Source organism: Eupeodes corollae, chromosome 3 (assembly GCF_945859685.1).
Source record: "Eupeodes corollae chromosome 3, idEupCoro1.1, whole genome shotgun sequence".
Lineage (NCBI taxonomy): Eukaryota > Metazoa > Arthropoda > Insecta > Diptera > Syrphidae > Eupeodes > Eupeodes corollae.
The window spans coordinates 108,545,863-108,563,425 of NC_079149.1; the positions used below are offsets into that span (position 1 = coordinate 108,545,863).

The 17,563-nt window shown below is 36.4% G+C and overlaps 2 protein-coding genes and 2 non-coding genes across 5 annotated transcripts in view; 3 read left to right on the plus strand and 1 right to left on the minus strand.

The window, feature by feature from the left end:
* Positions 1-12,687, plus strand: part of LOC129950100 (short-chain dehydrogenase/reductase family 16C member 6) — a 28,013-nt gene extending 15,326 nt beyond the window's left edge. Inside the window, exons 3-4 of the mRNA XM_056061915.1 lie at positions 11,743-12,340; positions 12,396-12,687. Coding sequence (XP_055917890.1) covers positions 11,743-12,340; positions 12,396-12,498 — 701 coding nt within the window. The 3' untranslated portion in view covers positions 12,499-12,687. The remainder of the gene's footprint in view (positions 1-11,742; positions 12,341-12,395) is intronic.
* Positions 1,177-4,708, minus strand: LOC129950098 (repetitive organellar protein-like). Of its 2 annotated transcripts, XM_056061913.1 has the most exons (5): positions 4,089-4,708; positions 3,678-4,034; positions 1,712-1,845; positions 1,354-1,638; positions 1,177-1,305 (listed from the first exon to the last, which is right to left on the minus strand). In XM_056061913.1, the coding sequence occupies exons 1-5, from the start codon at positions 4,413-4,415 to the stop codon at positions 1,284-1,286; spliced, it is 1,125 nt and encodes a 374-aa protein (XP_055917888.1). In that variant the 5' UTR covers positions 4,416-4,708; the 3' UTR covers positions 1,177-1,283. The 2 variants fall into 2 exon arrangements, with proteins under 2 accessions (XP_055917888.1, XP_055917889.1); XM_056061914.1 differs by having other exon boundaries at positions 1,177-1,638.
* A 440-nt stretch (positions 12,688-13,127) lies between the features above and the next one.
* Trnan-guu (transfer RNA asparagine (anticodon GUU)) lies at positions 13,128-13,201 on the plus strand. The gene has a single exon. It is a non-coding gene; the product is annotated as a tRNA-Asn (tRNA).
* A 724-nt stretch (positions 13,202-13,925) lies between these two features.
* Trnan-guu (transfer RNA asparagine (anticodon GUU)) lies at positions 13,926-13,999 on the plus strand. The gene has a single exon. It is a non-coding gene; the product is annotated as a tRNA-Asn (tRNA).
* The last annotated feature ends 3,564 nt before the right edge of the window (positions 14,000-17,563 follow it).

Below are 17,563 nucleotides of genomic sequence, written 5' to 3' on the forward strand. Positions count from 1 at the left end.
CGATAAGTCTTCTTCCGAGCATCAGCAAAGTTTTCGAAAAGATCATTAATAGGGCTCTGACTAAGTGGGCTGCGGACAACAAAATTATTCCGGATAAACAGTTCGGGTTCAAGGCGGGTCATGACACAATTCATGCTGCGTCTAAACTCGTTTCTGATATCCAATGGAATAAATCAAAACAACAATGCGCAGGTTCTGGTTGATTTGGAGGCCTTTAACACCGTATGGTTAGAGGGTCTTTACCTAAAACTGAGCAGGCTTGGCATATACTTTATGATATGCCGACGATCTAATTGCGTACAGAACGGCCCGAAACGTTGAGGTTATTAGAATTCTATTGCAGCGTGATTTCCACAAGATTCAGCGATATTGCGACGACTGGAAACTGAAAATAAGTGTCCAGAAGTAAGAGAAAATTCTGTTCCGGACTTCATTGGCTAGGGTCACGAGGGATACGTGTAAGAATTGGCGCAAGATGGTCATCGTTGATCTTCACGGGCAGCCATTGGCGAGCAAAAGTGTAGTGAAGTACCTCGGTATCTGGTTAGATCAGTATTTATATTTCGACCGACATATAAATGCTGTTTTTTAGCAGTCGACTTGACCCTAGAATGAAGGTAAATTGCTACATGGCCCGATGATCGTTTATGGTTGTCCTGTGTGGTTCAACGTTGCCCCTTCCCAGATGGAGAAGTTTCGGGTGTTCGAGCAGCAGTGTTTACGACGCTGTACCGGCTTATATCGAACAGCCGGATCTTTTCATGTGCATTAATATTCCAATGAGGTCCTATACAACGGGGCTCGAATCAACAGGATTGATAATTTAGTGATGAAACTCGTTCAAAGTCACATTGCAAGAGCTATGTCTCTTTGACCAACAATTTAATTTTCGGGGCGTTCTATTCGAACGACGAGTATTTTGAAATTGTAGGCACCCTTGAGTAGCTTCATTCTCCCAGAGGCATTCCTCTTTTTAGATAGATGAGGTCTGATACAGGTAAGATTAGCAGTTCCGCTAATCTACCACGTCAGACTACGAACCGTGGATAGGCGACTCCTGTACAATCGGGCCGTCATGGCACAAGGCGGAGCAGAGCTCCTTCGGTTCAGTAGGGCTGTGTCCGAACAGGACCGAACTGATAAGAATAAATTAATAAAAATGAATAAAACGAAAGGTTGGTGGTTCGAGTCCACCCGTGGCGGCTTTCTTTTTTATTTTCTTTGCAAAAGAAGAACCTTTAGATGTGAACAAATAGCAACAACGAATTTAAACAAATCAAATATTATTGTTCTATTTCATAAATATAAAATAAACAAATATAAAAGTGTAAAAAATAAAGTGTTGCTTTTCTCTAACTAAGATCGAAAACACTCAAAACCTTATCCAAACTGACAGAAAATGGCAATTTTAGAGACTTTGGAGGTGGGATTGCCGGAAGCAAGTAGAATGCCCCAAGATGAATTAATAGAATAGTGTTTTGGCTAAGTTCCATATAATGGGTCCAGAAACGTTTGATCCGAACACTTAAACATTTACTCAGTTCTTCCCTCAAATCCTGTGCTTCCATTTTAAGTGTTTCGATTTCATTCTTCAGCTTAAAGTCGGATTTCTTCAAGTCACAGACTTGGAATTCTCTCCTATAAAAAAGGGAAAGGAAAATTTTGCACATGCAAATAAATTGAAGTAATTATGATAAAAACTGGTGTGTACTCTTTTAGGTCGTTCAATAATGTTTCCAGAACCTTGATATCGGAATAAGCTTTGGCAATTTCTGCATCCTTTTCATAGATTTCCATTATTAATTGTTCTTCTTGGGTTTTCCACTTCCTTTCAGTCATAGATATCTTCACACGATAAAGAAAAGAAAAGACAAATAATGAAAAATATTATTCCAATTAAAATTAAATTAGAGACGACATTTTGTGTGTTGAAAAATCGTTTTAAATGCTTTGACCCTTTCCTCAAATACAAAGTAGAAACTGCAATTTCTCACTTGCAAATTTAACGGGTGTTGTTTTTAGACGTGTGGTTTTTAATCTGGCAATGCTTTTTTCGGAGTTAGTTTTTTGACAGCTGTCACTTGTTGCTGTCCAGATGTTGACGAAAAAAATTTAAATGAAGAATTTAGTTTTTGTCGTATTTGGAATAATCATAATACACAACCATTGTCGACATGCCGTTATATCCTGAATTAGTCACTATCATTTATCCATTCATCTTCTGGGGCGCCAATTATAGATATCATTGGTTTTCATCATTGAAAACAAACATTGGAATATTTCCTTGACAGTTCGTTTATAGCTATCATTAAAAATTTCTTGTCATTGAAAAAAATTTCTTGATTAAAATCCAACGAAAAACTTTTACTGGCAGAAATCTGTCATTGGAATTGTGTGAAATTGGAACACAAATCAGTGGAAAGATTCGTTTCACAGTATCAGCTGTTCAGAAAAATGTTCGTCCGGAAAACGGAAAAATACATTTTTTGACAAAAACAAATATCCAATTACACTTTTTTTCCTTAAAAAATATTCTTTAGGTGATTTCCTATCGATCAGTATACAATTTTCATTTCTAATCGAAAGGAAACATTGTCAAATATCGATTAAAAAATTTTCTCGGATCGATTTCAATGATAACTACATCTGGCCCTTAAAAATGAAGGAGCCTATAATGTCATAGACAATAAGGACAGCAATAGAGCCATGAATGGGAGGATGTTGACATGGGTGACCTTTGGTTCTTACAACACTATGCTACATGCAATACAGCTAACACAACAATCAATTTGTTCAAGAAACCTTTGATTAGTGTAATTTGCGTCGTGGGCCTGTGGCGTGGCTTCAATATCCTGCGATTAACAACGCTGACCTATAATATTAAATAATATATTGAAAACCACACGTCTAAAAAAAACCTTTAAATACACGATGTCACCAGAAACCGCCTCAAGATCTTTGGGTTTGTTAAGTCTTTAGCATGAACAAAATTTTACTTAAAACTTCTTGAGTATATCCTGACTTACGAATCGATCATAGAATTAAATTTCATCGAATCTTGATGATAAAAAAAAACCTTCAACTTTTGTACCAAAAGTTAGTCTACCACTTTTTAAGTTTCATGTTTTTTAGAGTTTCCTCTCAAAAACTCAACAATAAATGCGACAGAACCTTTAAAAGTATGTGATAAAGCATACTTTCATAACCATGATGAGGGTTTCATAAAAAGGAATTTGTTTAACAAATGAAACAAAAATCAAGTTGTCAAGAATAAGGGCTAATGACTAACAAGTCACACATTTACCAAAAGTTCGGTGAGTTGGGGATGACGAACACAATTATTTTACTGATAATGCTAATCATAAAAAAGATAAAAGCGTTCAACATCCTAAAACAAAAGCTCTCATCCTTATTCCTTGAAAACGTGTCTAAGAATACTATAAGTATGTGTAATGTTAGTGACTCACTCTAAAGCAATACGAAATAAAACACAACAAAGTGCCTATAGGTCTCCATCAAATTGGGGAAACCACATCATTTTAACCTGTGACCTTTTCTGTTACAGCTATAGTACTCCCATCATTAAAGGAATAAGAACCGATTTGTAATTCCAGAGCTTCTTTTCATATTAATGATAACTAACAGTATAAGAGCAGCTTAACCAAACCCAAACTCACCTCATTTAAAAGTTCATTTTTTTGGTTCTCTAGCTCCTGGACACTTCTTTGCTCAGAAGACAAACTCGATTGCAGCTGGCGTACCTGAGACATGGACTTGAACAACTGGCTATTAATTTCTACAATCCCATTGTTGAGGGAATCGTTTTCTTGTTCCTTTGCATTAAGTTGTTGCTCAAAAAACGAAGCATCAGCTTTTGCACTTATGAGGGATGTTGTTAGGTTTTCTACAGTCGACTTAAGTCTTTGGATGTCTTGAGAGGCATGACGAAGTTGTCGATTGTGCTTTTCATTTTGTTTCTGTTCATTCCGAAAGACTGAACTTAAGACGTGGACTTGGTTTTTCACTTTGATGACCTTCGGGAAATTTTATTAGACATTCTGTGAAGAATCTCCTGATTCGGAACTTACCTTTCTTTGATAATTTTCCAATTCATCCTTTAAACGTCTAACTTCGTCTCTTTTATTTCTCCAGGAATTCAACATGATTGTTGTAAATATTTTCATTCCGGCTAACTTAGAGCGTAATTCACTACGCTCCGGCTTATTCACCAAATAATAAAGACTAGAATCCTTCGATGGACAAAAGTCGGTCTTATTGGAATCAGTGGTTTTTGACTTCAGTACAGGTTTTGGCAGAGCTACAGTTCCATAGTTGTTATAATTGTCCTGATTATGGAAGAATTTAGAATGGTATTGGCTTGTGTTGTTGTTATTGTTGTTCTTTGACATTTTCATATCTATTTGGGAAAAAGATTTCTTTAAACGATATGGAAGAAGAGATTTTGAAGAATCCTGCAATTTTTTTACGACTGCGATTGGCTTTTTAAATTCCGCACTGCGATGAATAGAGTTAGATCGTGGAATTTGAGAACCAGAACCGGTTGATTTGGAGGAGGGAAAAAATGAAACAATGAAAGCCAAAATCACGGAAGGGACTGTAAAATTTCTTAATTTTTGTTTGAAATTCAAAAAAGAAAAACGAACGGAATTGTTTTTGATTAAAACTGTTTTGTTTTTCAGAAATGTTTCTGAGTTTTTAATATTTTTTTTTAAACGAGTGGTTTTTCAAAAAGCTATACAAACCATTCTTACCCTAGTTTTGTGGTTTTCTTGTTTTTTTCGTATGCATGATTCGGAACGTTTCGCCACTACTACTAAGAGCCTCAAGAATGATTTCCGCTAACTCAGGCATTATGGTTTTATGATGTTGTTTTAATAACATTAAATAAATAAATTAAAGTACAAATTTGATTGAAATGATAACATTTTTCTAAATTTTGTATTAATTGGAAGCTTGTTGCCAAAAGTTCTAGACTAAAAGTTCTTACGGGAAAGTAATACGTTGTGGAGTAATTTTTGTACACTATAAGCAGATGATGCATAAAGGAGCTGGATGTTATTTTTATGTACCCTATAATGGATAATTTATTTGAAAACCTGAATCACAAATTTGATTATAATTATTAATTAATTAAAACCACTTATATTCAAAATAGGTGTTTTCCTTTACTTTATGTGAATAACATACATAAGACTCTTATAGTATCATAAGTAATAACTGCATCTTCCTCCTACTTGAAAATATTAAAAAGAGATAGATAGCAAAATTATTTGTGGTGATACGAAGTTCACAGGGTCAGCTAGTTAAAAAAAAAAAAAAAAAAATACGCACTGGAAGAAAATTTAGAAAAATCTCAAAGGAACCAAAAACAGAAACAAAACTTTACTATACCTTTTTTGTGTTAAATTATATGAGTCACTAGCAGCCCCGGCTGCTCGTTGCTGGGACTTGATGATTTATGAAGGATTTCAAAGATTTAAGACAAATAAAGATAACATTAATTTAAAATAATACAGATAGCGAGGTAACTGGACCCTGGTTTTTTGTATGTAAAGATAATGTATACATAGGTTCAGACAACTTTTTTTAAAAATCCATTTAGTTCTGAATAAATTTAAACTCTAAATTTGGACTATTTTGATGGTGCTCTACCACAGTTTACACTATAGTCAAATTTGTTAAGAAACGCGTATCTAATTTTCCTTGACTATGATACAATTAAGACCTTATAAAAACATACTTTGAAACGAAAAAAATGAGTTTTTCGCAACTAAATCAATTTGTAAAATATGAAAAACTTATTTCATATCAAATCCTACTTTTTTTGAAGCTCTACTTAAAATTGATTAACGTCAGAAACATCTTATGGAACAATAATAATAGAAACCAAATAACCGTATTGAGTATTGAATTGTCTTTTTAGCTTCCGAACCTAACTAATGCCTTGTTTATTTTGGAGGTGGATAGCACGTCTCTTAAATCCAAAATCACAATTTTACGAATTTTTACTTTCACTGCGAAATTTCAAGATTCTGCGATGTCGGAAAATTCTTCAAAATTTTGATGATCTGTCAGTCAGTTTCACATTTTTACGATTTTTGATGCGTTCATTCTCAGAAACTCTTTTGAAAGGTGCAAATTTGAAATTCATAAGTCAGCCGAGCTTGTTCCTTTAAAGTAGTAGTGCCAAAACTTGGCAACTTTAAAACTTGAAAAAAAACTTATTATTCTTTTGAGACAACTTTCATGTTTGCCATACTGTCAAAACAGTAAAGTATTAAAAATATATTCAGAATATTTTTAAAAAAAGGTAGCTATGTTATATTGTCTTCAAATTTAAGTTGTTGAAAAGAATTGTAAAGCTTGACACAAATTTTCCCGTCTGCCTACTTGACTTATTTCGAGTTTTTAGGTTTCGGGATCTATAATTTAAGCAATTTAAGCTATACAGCTGTAGAATAAGTCCCTCCAATTGGTATTATTGAGGTCGAAGTCTAGGCTGTGTCTAAAAGCTAGATCATTCCATTCTTTGAAAGGAGGTATTTGACGTCTAAGTGCATATTTTATTATCTGTTTTTGAAGATTTCAGTCAGGCCTTTTCATAACTTTTATTATGTAATCAACATTTCATTTTAGATTTTTTAGAAATACTTGGGGCATACCGGATTCAGTATGGATTGCATATGTAGGTGTTGAGTTATCCAGTTTAAAGATGCGCTTAAAAAATAAGCGTTGAATAACTTCAAACTCTTCTAAGTTTTAATAGCAAAACACTTGATTTGCAGGCATTTTTTAATGGTTGCATCAAACACTCTAGTTTAGCAGTTGCATCCACATACTAAGAAATCTAACTATTTGAACTAATTTACTATTTCTATTGATTCACGTTCCGAAAACCATTTCTCTTGGGTATTTTTAATAACCATGATTTACGACTTTGCAATATTTAAACTTAAATTCCATAAATCACATAAACGCTTGAGCTTGTTTATTTTTAACGTCAAACCTATGGGACTATCAGCCAATAGCAAAATGTCATCCGCGTATGGGAGCATTTTTATAAATGTTTCACCAACCTTAATACTACCAGGGAAATCTTTCAATACGTGATCAACATATAGTGCAAACATTAATGGACTTAATCCACAGCCTTGTGGAACACCAGCACTTGTATTAAAGAAATTAAACATTCTTCTTTTATTCTATACAGCAGCAGAGATATCGGTTATATGAAACTTATTTGAGTTGAGAAATTTTGTTAACATGCATAAGGTAGAAATTTTATAAATTAAAGCACTCCTGTTAACCGTATCAAAGCACTCCTGTTAATCGTATCAAAGACCTGGGCCTCAACCAAGAAGCGTCTCCAGCCAGCTCGGTCCCTAGCTAGCTGTCTCCAGTTTCGCACGCCAAGTTGGTAGAGGTCCTCTCCCACCTGGGTGCGCCACCTGAGTCGCGGTCTTCCTCTACTGCTCCGCGTCGTCCCTCGGGATTGGATTCGAAGACTTTCCAGGCTGGAGCGTTGATGTCCATCCGCTCTACATGACCTAGCCATCTAAGCCGTTGGACTTCAATTCTGCTAACTAGGTCAGTGCCGCTGTACAGCCCGTACAGTTCGTCGTTATATCTTCTCCTCCATTCTCCATCTATATGCGTACGGGACCAAAAATCACCCGAAGAATTTTTCTCTCGAAGCATCCTAAGACGCTCTCATCTTTCTTTGACAGGGTCCAGGCCTCAGGGCCATAAATGAGAACCGGGATGATGAGTGTCTTATATATGGTGATTTTACATGCTCGAGAGAGGACTGTACTTCTCAATTGCCTTCTAAGTCCAAAGAAGCAGCGATTTGCTGCTTCTTTGGACTTAGGTGATGAAAGCATATACTTGGTCTTGCCCTCATTGACCACTAAACCCATCTTCTTCGCTTCCGTCGCAATGCTCAAAAACGCTCCACTGACATCACGCTTTGATCTTCCAATTATGTCAATATCATCTGCGTATCCGAGTAATTGGATGGATTTTTGGAAGATTGTGCCTCTAGTGTTGACGGTTGAGTTTTGCACAATTCTTTCCAGAACGATGTTGAAGAAGTCGCATGACAGTGCATCGCCTTGTCTAAAACCTTTTTTGACATCAAATGCATCGGTAAGATCTTTTCCGACCTTGATAGAGCAGCGTGCATTCTCCATCGTCATTCTGCACAAACGGATAAGTTTGACAGGGATGCCAAAACTAGACATTGCTCGGTAGAGCTCTTCCCTATAAATGCTGTCATACGCGGCTTTAAAATCGGTAAAGAGATGGTGGGTATCGATTTGAAGCTCCTGGGTTTTTTCCAAGATCTGCCGTAGTGTGAATATTTGGTCGATAGTGGACTTTCCTGGTCTCAAGCCATACTGATAAGGACCAATCAGGTTGTTGACGAATGGCTTCAGACGTTCACATAATACGGCAGAGGAGATCTTATACGCAATGTTAAGGAGACTGATGCCTCTGTAGTTGGCGCAGTTTAGAGGGTCTCCTTTCTTATGTATCGGGCAAACTATGCTGAGATTCCACTCATCGGGCATGCTTTCTTCCGACCATATTTTGCAGATGAGTTGGTGCATGCTTCGTACCAAGTCGTCGCCTGCTGCTTTGAATAGTTCGGCAGCGATGCCGTCAGCTCCAGCAGCTTTGTTTGACTTAGGTTTAGATATAGCTATCTTCACTTCGTCAAGGCCGGGTAGGCGGAATTGTTGATCTGCGTCTCCAAGGTTGAGTGGTTCTATCTCCCTTATAGCGAAATTCGGTTCGTCATCGCCGTTATATAATTTGGAGAAGTGATCTTTCCATATTCTCAGCATCGACTGTGGTTCTACTACGATGTTCCCTTGATCGTCTCTACAGGCTTCGGTTCGTGGCTGGTACCCTTGGGAGGTTTTTTTTACCTTTTGGTAAAATTTATGAACCTCATTCCTGTTGTGACATCCCTCTATCTCCTCGATCGCGCGTTTCTCATGCTCTCTTTTTTTCCATCTAAGAAGCCGGTGTTCCTCTCTGCTCTTCTGCTCGTAGAGCTCACGAGCAGCTCTAGTCCTTTTGTGCAGCTCCGTTTTGTATGCCTCTTGTTTCGCTGCGTGCGATTGCCGGCATTCGTCGTCAAACCAGGGGTTTCGCTGTCGTGGCCGTGTGAAACCTAGCACTTCAGAGGCTGCATCTCTGATGGCTGCAAGGCAATGTTGCCACTGGTTTTCAACGCTTAATGCAGGAAGCATAGGACTCCTTAAGAGGTTATTAGAGACTCGATCGGAAAAGGACATCGCAGTCTCTTGCTATTGTAGCTGTCTAACGTCGAATCTTCCCACAGTACTTCCTTGTTTTGGCTTGGATCGGGAGGTAGTGGTACGAGTCAATGTTGGCCTCTCGGAATGTTCGGATATCCTGGATACTGGAAAAGTGTCGTGCGTCGATCGCAATGTGGTCAATCTGGTTGACGGTTGATTGATCAGGAGATTTCCATGTCCCCTTGTGGATATTAAGATGCGTGAACTGCGTACTAGCTACCAGAACGAGCTCGAAGAATATGTCTTTGGTGTCTTCATCTTTCTCCTCTGCTGGGGCATGCGCGCATATTAGGCTTATGTTGGCGAATTTAGCCTTGATGCGGATTGTCGTGATGCGCTCGCTCACACGAAACTCAAGACTTTTTGCCTGAGCCTAGTTCCAACAACAAATCCACACCCAAATAGACGCTGTCTTTGTTTTCGGTAGCAGTCGCTGTAGTAGATATCGCAGTCTTTTAGTTTGCGTTTGCCCGGTCCATCCCATCGCACTTCTTGAATGGCGGTAATATCTGCCTTGCAGCAGTTTAGGGCTTCCGCTAATTGTTCGACTGCACGTGGTCTGTTAAGGGACCTAACGTTCCACGAACATATCCGAAGTTCGTTGTCCTTATTTCGTTTGCGTGGGTTGTAAACAGTGAATCCGTCCGTATCCGAGGCTTGTTGGTGCTTCGAAACTATGATGTTTTTACGTGGCCAGGAAGTCACTCCGACGGCACAACCCCCAACCTGGAGGGCCAGATCCTTAGTATAACTCCAAGGAAGGGGAGTCGGATAAACCGGCTATAGTAGTGAATGCGAATATATGGTCCACTGTTGGTAGACTCGATCAAAAACCGGCTTGGAAAATACTAAATAATTGATTCTCTTCAACCCATTTCGTCAACCTATGGTATAGAAGATGAATACATGAATATATTTCGAAAGCACGGTAAAATCGATGTGCCCCTGTAGTTCTCTGGGCACTGGGGATCACCTTTTTTAAATATTGCGCATATCCATGCTCTTAAAAAAGATTTCAAAATAGATTCTTTCTCAAGAAGCCTGTTAAATAATAAATTAATATGAACCAAAAAATTTTCTCATGCGTTTTTGTAAAATTCAACGGGAAAACCGTCAATTCCCGCAGACTAATCATTATTCATTGATTTCAAAGTATCTTGCAACTTTTACATTGAAATTGGCCCATCAAGTTCCGGGATTTTCACTAAAGGTAGAGCATATTCAAACGTTTGGTGAATTGATAACGGTTTCAGAAGAAATTTGAAGTGATCAGCAAGTTTTTCAACTACCAACACCAAAGATGCCACACTTTTACAACCACCTAACAACCTCACCTTTGACCAAAATGTTTTTGAGTCCTTACATGATGAGAGGCCGATTGCAACGCCACTGAAATAAAGTAACTAAAAGCTGTTTATATTGTTTGTTCGCCTCTAAATAAAGTTTTTTGAAAAACACGGAATTGTTCTTCCTAAATAGGTTAAGAAGAGCGCAACACTTTTTGCGAAGTTTCATGCAATCCCAGTCAAACCATTCAGCCACTAACACATTGTTTATAATCTCGTAAATTAAATATCCCCCGGAACTTTCCCCATTTTCGAAAAATTGGAACGTTGATAATTTCGGATTTAAGGTTCTGACAGGAGACATTGTCTCTTATTTTGAATTTTCTCCCTGTTTTCGTCGAAGAGAAACAATTCTAAGTGATATTTTATACTATGAAGTTTATAAATGAAGTCAAAAATGTTTGTTTTTATTTAATTCCAACTTGTTTTTTTTCCAAAAAAACCAACCGCCAATAATAAGCCCTGATCACTCCTTAGGCTTTAAGACTTCAGCATTAAGAATTTTGATTTATTTTAATTCTATCGTTTAAATTGATCCTAATACTTTAATCTTAACATGATTGGTATCAATTATGTTATACAAAATAGAAAGCTTTTTCTTACAAAATAAAGAAAGTTTATTTAATTGCTTTGACTTTATTTGAGATCGTAGCTCTTTAATTATATACCAATGTATGAGCTTATTTGGGCCGCGTCACTTTCACACTTAACAAATATATAAAATTAAAAAGTTAAATAATCATCTTGTTGTGAACGTAACAATTGTAATAAGATTTTATTATGTACGATTCAATTATAACAATTATAGTACAGTTTAATAAAATGGAAAAGAAATATGTAAAGGCTATAAGAAGACTTTGGTATCTTAGGCTTTATAAGCCCACAAATTGTATGGCATTTGGTCATGTCATGTCTTTAAATAAGGTGATCTATCATAAGTTAAACAATATCGGAAGTTCAAGTTGGAACTTCCAAACCTCTAAAAATATATTACAAAAATTCCAACTTACCTATAATTTCCTGTTTGTATATTCTTTTCATTTAAGCTCTTAAAACTACCATCGACCTCCTTATGTCAAACGGCTTCACTTGCAAAGGCTATGTGGTTGATATTTCCGATCGTGAACAAGTCTACGAACGAGCCGAACAGGTCAAAGAAGAAATTGGTGAAGTTGAAGTTCTCATCAATAATGCCGGAGTAGTTTGTTGCAAGCCATTTTGGGATCTTCCCGACCGAGTTATCCAAAACACCTACAACATCAATATTATCTCCCACTACTGGACAGTCAAAGCTTTTCTCCCCGAAATGATGAAGAACAATCGTGGCCATATTGTAACAGTTGGTTCGGTGACAGGACTTTTGGGAACCTATGGTTGCACCGATTACAGTGCCACTAAATTCGCTTGCAATGGATTCCACGAGAGTTTGTACACAGATTTACGTACTCATGGTTATGATAATATCGGCATGACTCTTGTCTGTCCGTACTACATCAATACTGGAATGTTTGACGGAGTTAGGCCAAGGGCAATTCCAATGCTCGAACCACAGTATGTTGCTGATGAAATCACCAAGGCAATGCGAAGAAATGAAAATTGGTGTGTTCTTCCGAATCACATTAGGACATTGGTTCCTTTAAAATGGTAAGAACTTAAATGATTTAATTTTAATATTTGTTTAATAAACTTGCTTTTATAGCCTTTTGCCAGCAAAAATGAGTTGGGAGCTGATGTCACGTGTGATCCGTGGTCCAGAATCTATGATGTTCTTTAGAGGAAGAGGCAGAGTTGCAGCAGGATAAGACAAATGTTTTTGTTTAGTCTTGGTTAGGTTTTAATTTCATATTATTAAGGTTTGTTTGTCTTGTTAAAAGACTGTTGATATGCCAAAGTTGGCTCTTGGAAAAATATTTCAATAACAAAAAAATGTTTATTGAAATTTTTAAATGAGTGTTATTAGAATTAAGGTAAAATAAAATTTGTTAAATAAGTGTACTTGTTTTAATATCTTCATCAGCTATCATAGAACAACCAATGAGTTGGTAGGACTTTAAAGGTCTGTGGAGAAAAATGAGGTCTTGAAATTCGCTCTAAAAAAAACAAAAACAAAATTGTTGAAAAGCATTCAGGTGAGTAAATTGTATTAATTGTGAAAACTTAAAGCAAGGTCTTGTAAATAAGACAGGGTTAAGAAGGAAACGTAGTCTATTAAACTGGTTGTATCTCTTTACATAAACAACTCACCAGTCAGTAGTCTTATTCAAGAACTTTTATAACTTTAAAGATAGTAAGAAGCTTTAAGTTTCAATAGTAAAAAATTGTGTGTTAAGCTCGAACAAAAGTTAAGCTTTTTTTATACTAAATAGGTAAAAATGCAGACCAAAATAACGGTGAAATCCGTTGTGAATTTCATTCAAAATTTATTTATAGAGCCTCCGTGGCGCAATCGGTTAGCGCGTTCGGCTGTTAACCGAAAGGTTGGTGGTTCGAGTCCACCCGGGGGCGATTTGTTTTTGCTAAAACATGTTTTGTCCAAGACAAATAAGTCAGATATTTCCAAATCGTAACATTTTGAAAACTGTACGAACGCTCAAACTCTCACTTCCAAAAAAATCAACGTGCTAAGAACCGAAGATACCAAAAATTTTATTGCAATTCGTCTACATTGTCGAATTAAACATTTTGACAGTTTTTGAGTTTTTTCCGGATGTTGGGTTTTCCATGCTTTTGGCATTTTGGGTCTCAAAGATTTGGCATTCTGTAATTCACGAAATTCCTTAAGAGTTAAAATAAATAATAACATTTTAAAATTGTTAGGACTTGACAGTCAAGACACATAAATTGACGCACGATTAAATAAATGACATAAAAACGTTTAAGAAGTTAAAACGTTTCACAAATTTGCAAAATTTAAGCGCTGATTTCAGATTAAAGTCAGAATCCAAAATTCTTCCAATACGAAACTATACTACTAAATTCTAAATTCTGAATCACAACAAGTCCCCCCTCCCCACCAAAGAAACTAAGTTGACCAAAACAAAGAATGAATCCTAAAGGTTTTAGTATATTTTTGTTGAGATTTCAAATCTCATCGTGTACAAAAAGATTCAGCTTTTCTTTAGGTACAGCAAGATCAAGATCAAGATGTGATAAGAATTAGATTTAAAAGTTCTAACTTCTTAAAAATTAATAACCTGATTCTAAAATATGTTTTAAATACATGCATATAGCCTCCGTGGCGCAATCGGTTAGCGCGTTCGGCTGTTAACCGAAAGGTTGGTGGTTCGAGTCCACCCGGGGGCGAATTATTTTTCAAAAAAATTAAGAACTACTCCAAAAATAAGACACAACAATATTTAAAAAATTAATAAATGTTTCCTAGAAATGATAAGATATTGTTTGCAAACTTAAAAAAATAATGTATATACAAAAATGTAATACATAAAATCATATGAACTTTTTATTGACCTCGTTAAGATTTGAACTTAAAGAACATTTTTGAGAATTTAAAAAGAATTCAAAATTTTTGATATAAGATATTATTTAACTGTCTACATAATCTGTGTTAAATATTTGAAATACATTTGACAGTTGAGAGAAACTGAAAAACAACTTTCAAACTATTATTTGAAAAAAAGTACGTATACGCTTTAGTCTCCTATTTTGTTTTAAAGATTTCTTTTAACATAATAAATAAGATAAGGTTTTCTGCGTTTTCATTGTGACTCCTATAAAGAATCCCTCAAAAAGTATAAACTAGATTTGAGAACAGCCAAAAGATCGTCATGAAGATCCTTCTGTAACTCCATAGAAGAATCCTCGGAGGCATCAAGGATAAGGAAGATTCTCTCGACAAATCCAACCATGCCTAGTTGACTTTAAAACTCAGATGGTACATGGACTAACTCTTGCGAAGAAACGCTTAACCTGCTACTAGACACCCACTTCCCGGATAGCTCCGAATCCGTTAATACAACAAACCGTCTTGGGTCGGGTATTAACTTAACTTTTCCTCAAGGCCTGGTTACAAAAGAAAAATTGACATGGGCTCTGAAAAGTTTCAAACCTTATTAATTTTCAGGTCCAGATCAAATCGTACCAGCTGAGCTACAACTTACCATTGATATAACTTTGCCCATCATGGAGATGATCTTCAAAAGTTGTTTAAATCTGGTCTATGTACCTCAGCGATGGAGAGATGTAAAGATAGTTTTCATTCCCAAGGCGGGCATATGCTCGCATGCCAACCCTAAAGACCTAAGACCTATTAGCCTATCATCATTCATTCTCAAAACTCTGGAACGATTAATTGATATCCATATACGTAATAGCATTGATAAGAGACAATCGATGTCTCAGCATGCTTACTGCAAGGGGAAATCGGTAGAAACAGCCGTGCACACTCTGGTTAGAACTATCGAATACTCACTAGAGCAAAAGGAATATACTATGGTGGCCTTCCTTGATATTGAGGACGCTTTCAACAACGTTGACACCTCCACTGTCCCTTCTGCTATGACGACCCTAAACGTCGAATACCCAATCTGTGAGTTGATTAATGTAATGCTAAGAAGCAGGATCAACAACTCTTAGTTGGGGGATTTTTGCACAAATACGTCTGTCAGTAGAGGCACTCCGCAAGGTGGTGTTCTGCCCCCTCTCCTGTGGAACATAGTGGTTAACGATCTACTAATATCCCTTCAGAGGGAAGGCTACAGAGCGATTGCGTATGCCGACCTGCAGTCACGGGAAAACATTCTAATAAACTGGGAGACCTCCTCCAAAAGGCACTCTATATACTGATCACTGCGGACTTAGTATTAATCCTCAAAAAACAGACCTTGTCCTTTTTACACGGAAATACAAGACCTCAGTAATCATACCTCCTTCAATAAAAGATGTACCACTAATTTTTACCAATGAAGCCAAATATCTTCGTCTGATATTGGACAAAAAATTAAGTTGGAAATCTAATATTCAGGAAAGAGTTATCTTATTTTATTTTATTTAGCTTAATACAAGCTATCATAACTTAACTTAACTTAACATAACTTAACACTAGCTTAACATTTTTTTTTTTTGCAGTTCTTGATATCAGTTTTCAACATTAATTCATGTGGGCCCTAAGGACCACATATGTAAAGGCTCTTTAATGTACAAGAACTAACAATTTTGACTTTATTTGACTTAAAATTATAAGGGACGGGGAATTCCGACTCAAAAAGGGAAAAAGTAAAGGGTATCTTTCAAATGGGATTTGGAAAAGTTGAAATCGAAAACTACCATAGCAGCGTTGCAGTGATGAAGAATTCTGGACATTGGTTCAAAGTGCCCGTAATTAGTGCGGTGATGAGGCATATAGAAAAGGAAAACCGATCGCAGATTTCGAGGGTTGGTGTTAAGATGAATATCACTCAGGAGTGCCGGGGAATCTATATTGCCCATTAACAATTGGTGAGCAAATAATATATCAGCGTTTTTGCGTCTAATATATAAGGGCTGTAAACCTATCAGTTTTAGTCGATCGGCATAAGGAGGCAAGTTGGATGTATCTTCCCAGGGGAGGCCACGTAAGGCAAATCGAACGAAACGTCTTTGAACATTTTCAATTCTGAGTTAATGGTTTTCATAAAAAGGAGACCATACTTGGTATGCATATTCAAGATGAGGACGGACTATTGAAATGTAAAGCACTTTAGTAACATAGGGGTTGGAAAACTCTTTTGACCATCTTCTAATAAAACCGAGAGATCTATTAGCTTTATTAATAATTTGGTCATAATGAGAATGGAAATTCAGGTGTTTGTCACACACAATACCAAGATCTCTAATAGAATCGACTACGTTGACGGCGTCATTAAGGAAGTAGTATACTCTGTGAAATGGAATTTGTTTGCGAAAAAAGGTCATTTGTTTACATTTACCTACATTTAACTCTAGGAAATTATGCATGCACCAAACAAAAAAGATATTAAGATCATTTTGTAAAAGTAAGGAATCAGATGGAGTAGAGATAATCTTAAAAATTTTCTTATCATCCGCAAACATTAGGATATCTGAGTTTTTTAATTTAAGACAGACATCGTTAACAGATAAGACGAAGAGAAGAGGGCCAAGGTGACTACGTTGTGGGACTCCAGAAGTTGCATGTATAGGACTGGAGACTGAGTTACGGAAAAGGACTCTATAAGTTCTATTCGTAAGATAGGAACTTATCCAGTTTATAAATATAGATGGAAAGCCTAGAGCTCTTAGTTTGAGATAAATTATGTTATGGGATATTTTATCAAAGGCTTTGCTGTAATCAGTGTATACAACATCAACTTCTTTGCCATTCTCAAGGGCTGACAAAACTTTGGATACAAATTCAATTAAGTTAGTCGTAGTGGATCTACCTTTAAGAAAACCATGTTGAGCGGGGGAGAATAAAAGCTTGCAATGGAAATAAACGGAATCATAGACTAAGCTTTCAAAAAGTTTTGGAATGCATGAAAGTTTAGCAATAGGTCTATAATTGTTAATTTCAGTTTTATTGCCTTGTTTATGAATATGAAATATAAATGAATCTTTGCATATGTGAGGAAACACACCTTGGAAAAGAAAGAGTTCAAAGAGTGCAGTTAGAGGCTTTGACAGAAAATGCATACATTTTTTTAGAACAACTGACGGGACGCCATCAGGACCAGGGATAAAGTTTTCTTTGAGGATTACGATTTTGGCAAGTACCATTTCTTCAGTTATCGTAAACGATCAAAGGGAGGTTTGAGTGCAATCATCTAAATAATTAAAGAAGTGTGGATCAGGATCATGCAGATGTTCAGTATACGATTTGCTAAAGTAATTAGCAAAGAGATTTGATATGGTTGT